Raw genomic sequence first — 8,429 nt, 5'->3', positions numbered from 1 at the left:
ACTTTCTTGTTGAAGGTAGTGGGAACTTTGAGGCCTATTACTCATTTTCATACACAGCTGAAGGATGAGGTCAGCATTTCTAAATGTTCTGCATCTTTAATAAATACTTGGAAAATTAATGAATTTTTAGGCCACAAATAACGATGAAACAAAGACTGGGTGATTAGTAAATAACAAATTGTTCATGGAATAAGTCCTGCTTTCTTTTCTTCCCCATGCTTCAGGCTAGCATTGGATTCCTGTGTTTCAGATTCAAAAAAAAGGCAAAACTTTAAAACCTGACTTCCAGCCTTAATTTTACAGGAAACCTGTTATTTGATTCCACCTTTTCTCAAAACTGGGCTTCAGTTCAAGCTTACTTGTAAATCCTGAAAAGCTTGCAGGTTGATCACAGACCTTCTCAGAATGCCACATCCCTTGTCAAGATCCATTTTTCAGCCCTGGCTGCTCCTCCACACCTCAACCAGCTTGTTGGAAGCTAACCTGAGCTCCATGTTCCTCCATGCTGAGGCCACATACAGACAACTTCTCTCTTTCATCCCTGAGTTTCAGTGAGCTCCACAGGCACTCACACTGTTCACAGTAGGATTAACTTGCAGAGGATCTTGTTATATAGTTGTAAATAGCACAGTAGATTGCAAGCTTTGAACACTTTGATAAATCATAGCAGTATTTTCTCTAGAATCTTTTTCACTTTCAGCTGTTGTTCAGTGTATTAGTGCTGATTAATCCAAACCCTACAGCACTACGTGGGGTGTTAAGCAACCCATGCATTGCACAGTTCCACTGCTAGCCACGTGTTACTGTTGTTGGAACTATTTGCAGCTATAATTATTGCCCTAAGAAGCTCTATAAGCATCAGAAGTGAGGCTTACAGAAAATTATATTAATGATGAAAGAAACATTCCTGTGTAGCCCTTTAGTTATCTATTTATTATTTGACATTATCACTCCCTGATCTTCTGGTCTCCTTTACATTATATTGAAATGGTACTTGTGAGTAAGGGTGGTCTTGCTTATTCTCACCTACTGAAACCTTTCCTCTGTATATTTGCACAGTTACTTGCACCCTCTCTTTCCCACACCAACATGTCAGTACTTTTCTGTTTGACACTCCGGTGAGTTCTCCCCTCGGAGAACACCTCTTTCCCAGCTTAGTGCCCACAGCTTGCTCAACAGGCCCTTGGGGGCAGCACTGCTGGGAATTTAACATGAACACGTTCCTGCTGAAAGAGAAGAAATGGGCATATGCTTGATCATTCAGGTAGGGAAGGAGCCAGGTGGGACATTCTCATTTATTCTGGAGGGGTGTTGCCAGTGTTAATCCATTACTGTGCTGCCTACTGCAAAATGGTAGGTGTTTTGGGGCACAACTAACCAAAGAACATCTGGTTCCTGGTAACTCAGCAGAGTTCAGGCATGAACTTGAGCCAAACTTCAGAGTCCTATCAAGGAGCAGAATCAGCATTTTTGTTCAATATTTAATGCTACTTTTAGTGTGAGAGCCCAAAAATGAGGAGTTTTATCTAAGTAAATCACTTTATCTAAGTAAATTTGTCATGGTCTTGTGCAACCTGTACTAGTTCACATCTCCAGCCCCTTTCCGCTGTGCCTTTCTCCAAGATTTTAATCCATTCCCTACAATCTTTCTACCCCAGATCTCCTCACAATATGTCTCATGTGAAGCAGGACTTTTGTGCCACAGGGCCATGACTGTGCTGGTACCCTTGACATCCCCGTGGGGAAGCAGACGTACTCAGCTGAGCAGTTACAGGTAAGTACCCAAAGAGGTGCCACTTCATGTGGCAAAACTGTCAGGACTATGGAGATCAACGAAAGCTGAGCTATAGATACTCTTCAGACTGTTTGAGTCTAAAGGCTGCAGAATCATTTTAGAAAATGCTATTTCAAACTTGCATCCAAACCCTGATGAATCCTACGTACCTATAGGTAGGTGGATAGGTGAAGACAACTGGGAGTTCTTCCCACGGGCTCCCAAGTGCCAGCTCCAATCCAGAAACAATGTAGATGAGTGACTGCATGCTTTACAGATTGCAACTGAAATATCGTGCTGGCTTTGAGCCCGGGCAATGTGAGCACTCAGTTCTTCATTTGTGTATCTCAGTTTTGATCCCTTTGCCACCTTTAAAATAGAGATGAGCACTTTTCTGTTTTATAGAAATTGTTGTGAGTTAATACATTCAAGATGTGATCCTTAAATTCAAGGGACATGAAAACAAAATGAATACTGGGTCTGCTCTTTCATTTTCACCTGTTGAACTAAGTAAATATATTAAAATATAAATATATAAGCACATACAAAGAAAAAAAAACAAACAAACCAACCCACAGATCAAAAAGGAAACCAAATTTGTCACTGAACTTTTAACTGCTTTAACAAATAAGCTAAGAAATATTTCCCCGGATTACTTTCTACATTTATACCGAGAGTGTATAGTTGCCACAGAGACTGGTGTGCGTGAACATGGGCAAACGAAAGGAGGCGAGAGGGAGTTCGTCCTCTGAATTTCCAGAGGGATCTGAAATGAATAACTGGGTTAGCGATGCGGCGGGGCGGGGGTGAAGCCCGAGGGCCCCCGGCCGTGCCCGGGGGCGGCTCCTCGGAGGCGCTCAGGGGCGCTGCGGGCCCGGGACGCTGCGAAGGGCGGGGGCGGCGGCGCGGGGGCCGGGCGGACTCCGCGGGGCTGAGCGGCGCTGCTCCAGCCGGCCGCGGGGAGAGCGGCATTTATAGATACATCCATGAAATGCCTATTTAAATCGCAGCCCGGACTGGTGGCACACGGGCCGCGTGCGGCTGCTGCTGCCGCCGAGAAGGGAGGAGGGGGCTGGAATTAAAATAAGGCACGAAGCGGTTTTAAAAATAGCGTGCGGGCTGCGCGGGGCGGGGCGGGGCGGCGGCAGCGCGGCCCCGGGGCGGCCCGGCCGGGAGTTCCCGGGCGCCTTGTATGGAGCGCGGCCGCCGCAGGGCCCGGCGCCCGCCCCCGCTGCTCGCCCCGACTTTCCCCGCTGCCGGCAGGGAAGGCAGGAGCCGGCAGAGATCTGCCCGTCTCCAACTCTATCGCCTGCTTCCCTCCTCTTCTTTCAGGAGCCGCCACCCCGCCTGCCTCTCTCCTCCTCTTTCTGCTCTGCAATCAGTGGAATAAATCAGGGAAGGACGCGCGCACACACACGCAGAGTAGGATCTGTTACAAAAGTAGCGCTGATGGCGGCGGATCAGATGAAGCTGGAGCTGCTGCTGGAGTAGCAGAGAGTGGAGTATCTCTCGCTCGCTCTCTTTTCTGTGTTTCGCCTCTTCCCCCACTCCACCCACAGATCTCCATCGTTTCTCCTCCTCCTCCTCCTCCCCACCCTCGGCCGCGCTCCCGCTTTTCCGCGCATCTCTGGGCTGCGCCTCCTGCAAGGGGGCGGGTGGGGGGAGCGGAGGAGGCTTTAAAGAACCACGGCCCCCCCCGCATCGCCACACACGATAATTGAATTTATTATTATTGCCGTCTCGCCGACTTGGGGAAGGGGGATCGATCTTCGATCAGGAAGATGGCTGCTGGCTGGCTTCTGGTCTTTAGCCTGACACTTTTCCAGTCCGTGGTGATGAACCACTCCTCGGAGGGACCCTTCCCCTCGGCCACCACGTAAGTCCCAGCGGGGTCCGGGGCTCTGGGGCGGGGGCACGGCCGGGGCGGGGGCGCTCCTTGGCGCCAGGGACAGTGACAATACAAAGGGAAATCAAGTTAGACCGGGCGGAAAGTGAAGGTCGGGGAAAATTGTAGGTTTTCGGCAGCTTTTGCTTAGAAGAGTCAGGGTAGCTGAAGATCCCGCCGGGGCGGTCGCCGGCAGGGGGAAGCTCCGGTGACCGCCGGCGGCGGGACTTTTGAGGTAAAGGTTTCGCCTAGGAATCCCGCTCCGGAGCGGCTCCCAAATATACCCCGTCAGGTCATCCCTGTCGAGAAGAAAGTTTCGAGTTACACAGAGTCCGCCCCTTCCTCCCACAGAGGTTATTCCAGCCTGGATGGAGTTACAACATTGTTTATAAAAAAAAACCTGAAAACTTTGGAAATTTTCTCGAAATCCACACGGAAGGCGGATTTCGTTGCCTTTCCGCGGCCGGCATGGGAAGCGGGGCAGGCGGGCATGGCTGGGAGTTCCGAGCCCGGGCTCCGGCTCCCTCCTGCCTGGCCAGGCTCCAGCGCACCCGCGGGGGCTCGGAGCTGCGGTGGGTCCGCGGGTGCGCACGCGTGGGTCCCGCCGGGGGGGGTTTCGCACGCTTAAAGCCGCGCAGCTGAAGAAGTGTTTTCTTCAGCCTTGGCCTTGCACATCGTTACTTCTCAGAAATATCTTCGCGAGAGCTGAAGGATGCTCGCGGTGCACGCAGCTCGGTGCCTTGCCTGGCCCTGAGATAGAAATCTTTAAAGCGCTGCAGAATTATTAGCATGAAAGTGTTGCCCAGAGCAGTGCAAAGATCAAATAATAATGATGCAATAAAAGAAAGGCAAAAGGAAAGGCAATACATATTGAAGATTCGCCTACAGATAGGAAAAAAAAATCCACGACAAAGCACTATGTGATCGTGTTTTCTTCCTTTTTCTTCTCTCTCACCTCATTATATTTATATTCTTTTTGTTTGGTTGGTTTTTTGAAGCGCTTACCTTAGTTCTCGAATCTGGGTTACAGCTACCAGTAGGTAACTTTTAAGTGGATGACTCACTTTAATGCATTTTACATAAGAAAAAGAGTGCTAATGGTAGTCTTTCCTTATTGTTTAACACTGGGTAGAATTTATTGGTGTCGTTCATCCTGGGCAGAAGGATGCCTTGCAGTAATTACCAGCAATGCTTTTTCACCAATTAGTACTGCTGGTAGGTTGTTATAATTGGATTCAGTTCTGAGTATCGGTTCCATTATGAAAGACTCAAAGAGATGCTCGCACTGTTAAATGAAAGGAACACAAAGATAAGTGTGGAAAAACCACTTAGTATTTTCTAAGTTGAATAAATGCAGTCTTCCACTATAGACAAAATTGCCTTTTAAAACATACTCGTGTTGAAGTTTATAAATATGTGCCATGTAGAAGCAAGTGTAGCAAAATACAAACGCAGGGCTTTTTAATTCATTGTTTTCTTGTGTTTCTCCCATATTTACGTTTTCTCACTGAGCTGATAAGGTTATCATACACAACTAATTACAATTTATCTTCTATGTGGATTTTTCTGGGCTTAAAAGAGAAAGAAAAATGGAACCCAGTGAAATCATATAAAAAGAATATATTTTTTTTTCAAATAGAAGTCCAGATTGCTTTTTAACATAAGAACATGTGATATTCTTTTAAAACTGGTTTTGTCTCCCCATCTTTTTTGCTATTTTCCTCCTGAATTTACCTTTATTGACAATAATGATAATAGAAATTGACAACAGTGAAAAATATAACTTTAATTATAAATATACCTATGATAAAGTAATTCAGAATGTTAGTCATCAACATTTCCATGTTCTGCACAATCTACTTGCTGTTTGCTCTCTTTTTTTTCTCATTGTTATTCCATTGAAATATTACAGAAACAATCTATAGTGACTGTGCATCCCTCACAGTACTGTTTCCCCTTTGAAATGGCATCAAAGTGCAAGTAAGGCTTAGTTTGTTTAGAAGGCAGCACACAACAGGTTGATGCAGGGAGAGCTGCTTAGCAAAAAAGTAATGATGTAACAGGTGAAGGAGAAAACAATTTTTCTAATCTTTTTTAAGACTTGACAGCAGTGTTTTATTTCTTACTAAAATTACAAATGGGGAAGAACAAAGAGAAGTGACGCAAATGCTCTTAATGTAAAAGATATTATATATTAAGAATATTAAAAATAGGAATAAAAAAAAGCAAACAGGAGAGGAGAATAAAGGAAAGAAAGGATATGAATAATTGAAGAACTGGAAGTTTGCTGATATTATGTGATTAGCTACCTGTTTTCTCCCAATTATTTTCAGTCTCTTTTTTCTCTTAGTGAAAAAGTTGGTCTGAGGAAGTAGGATTTCTTAGCTGTGTTGTGTGAAAAATATGCATATTCAGGGATATAGAGTATATGGTTTCTTCAACAACTCATTAGTGTACAATCACTTTTCCTTTAGTCATCTGTTTCTTCTACATTAATAAATATTTTAACATGTGCTTTTACTAAAACATTCCAAAGTCCCTATCATAAATATAACAACATAGAAGCATGTAGTATTCTTAGCAAGAAATGCTGAAGGTTTATGCAATGCCTGTGTGATAGAATCTCAGTAATTTGATTAGTTTTAATTCTCTGATAAGGTAAAAAGGCCCTGATATGTTTACAAAGCAAAATATAGAGGATTTCAGGTGCAGGTTTTTGTTGTATGAAATGGTAGCATTAATTTTTCATTGAAAATCTGAGCAGGTGGTATTGAATTCCTTGCTTCCAGTGTTGAAATATTTCACTGCAAATATTGAAGACTGTCCTTTAATAAACTATTAAAATACAGTAGTAATTGTGTCTTGAATTGAGCCATAAGGCTTAGCTGCTGATTGATGCATTTTTCATTCCATTTAAATGTATCATATGAATTGTGTCATGTGTTAGGGATCTGTTTGTTGGTACAAGATACCATGTTCTTATTTTTAACACAGCAACTCCAAGTCCTTTAATTATACCTGCAGCACAGCAGATACTTTGCACTTAGATGAGAATATTGTATATAGTACTCCTGGCACTATAACCACTACTGCTATCACAGTATGCAAAGCACTTCTTTGTTGTAGCCATATATATTTATATATTTATTATCAGTACAGACTTCAGAAAAAACATATTGTTAAATATACAAGGTTTGTATGTTGTCTGAAAAGGATAGCAGAGTTTATTTCTGTTCTTTTCTCCACACTGCATCAAGACAGATAGTCTTAAGTATATCTTGTAATTCCTAAGTATCCTTTTGGCACAGCATGTGTTGATATTGTTACTGATAGTAAGTAATGTACTACATAAAGATACACATTCTCCTTTCTGATAGTAAACCTGTTTGTACTGATTAAAAAAAAAACAAAAACAAATGAAGCATATTTTATTTTTTTATAAAGCTGTGGATGAAATGTTTCAAAATCAATGGGACTATTTCTGCAATTACTGCATCACTGTGGATATACATTGATGTCTTTTCTTTTTATCCCCCCTCTAATTTTCCTCTTCTACTCCTTTTCTCTCTTTCTTTTAGTTTTTAACATTTTTTCCTCCTCAGTCACTTGTTCTGTATGCATGTATTACATTAAATATAAAATTCAAGACAGATCTGCCACTTACATACATTGGTGGATAAAGATAATTTAAGATAAAAATAGTATACATATGAACATATATCTATATGTATGCAGACAGGACATTTTTAGAAAAGAAATTGTGTATTCTCATTTTTTACTTGCATGAATCATCTCTACTGTTTTGGTGTCATTAGGACGACTCAGGGAAGTCTATATGAGTCATATGAATTAGGGCTTGCACAGCTGGGACATTCATATTTTTGGCTTTCTCACATGGACCTAACAAGTGTAGGTCCTGCTGAGAGTGTGGCTGGGCTTGGTCTCAGCATCATTTTCTGTATGGCACCAGTGACCAAAGGTAGATAGATGACATTTATGAAGTTTTCTTTTCATCTGTTTCTACTGTCAGACTTAGGGATTTTGAGACCTCTCATATGCATAAAATCCCATTTATAGCTTATAGTCTGTGATAGAAGAATGCCAGTTTAGCTGCTGATGTTAATTAGAAAAGACTGCTGTATTAATGGATTATAAAATATGAGGCTCATTCTCATTTTAAAATTGTTTTTTTTTTTTTTTTCTCAACCTATGTAAAAATATTCACTATTAGGAAAAAAATAAAGTACTGAAGTATACCTTCATATCAGTGAATTGGAAGGAGAGCCAAAAGATGTAATCTACTTAGAGTCAGGGAAGTGCAATATCACCTCTTAATGTTTTCTCAGCACATGTCTAAATGCTGAGCATTATGCAAGATGCTTAAACCCACTGATATTTTAAAGAGTGTTGTTCCAATCCATTCTTCTAGTGGAAACATACTTAGAATTAGTGTGAAACAGCTTGTTGATTGGTGGTGTTTATTTTGATGTTTTGGTGGGATTTTTTTTTTTGATTGTGTTTTTTTTTTTTTTTTTTTTTTTTTTTTTTTTTTTTTTTTCCCATTTTTTAATGTCCTTGTAAGTATGGTGATGATAAATTTGGATCCACAAAGCATTTTTCTGTTTTACATATTTTATGATGTAAATTGTGAATGGGCAATTTCTTTGTTTGTTTCCCTCCTAGGTATTTATGCTGGAGCCTCAGAATGAACAAATTCTATAGATTTACATTTTAATAAGTATGAAAATTCAGCTGAAAACATCAAAATAG

General features: G+C 41.9%; 1 protein-coding gene across 1 annotated transcript in view; it reads left to right on the top strand.

Moving 5' to 3' along the window:
- Window positions 1–3,391: 3,391 nt before the first annotated feature.
- The window catches only part of CACNA2D1 (calcium voltage-gated channel auxiliary subunit alpha2delta 1), a 366,445-nt gene continuing 361,407 nt past the window's right edge, over window positions 3,392–8,429 (top strand). Inside the window, exon 1 of the mRNA XM_053977961.1 lies at window positions 3,392–3,650. Within this exon, the coding sequence (XP_053833936.1) occupies window positions 3,556–3,650 (95 nt within the window). The 5' untranslated portion in view covers window positions 3,392–3,555. The remainder of the gene's footprint in view (window positions 3,651–8,429) is intronic.

This window comes from Vidua macroura, chromosome 5 (genome assembly GCF_024509145.1).
Source record: "Vidua macroura isolate BioBank_ID:100142 chromosome 5, ASM2450914v1, whole genome shotgun sequence".
In the NCBI taxonomy this organism is placed as follows: Eukaryota; Metazoa; Chordata; class Aves; order Passeriformes; family Viduidae; genus Vidua; species Vidua macroura.
This window is presented reverse-complemented; position numbering and strand designations above follow the sequence as displayed.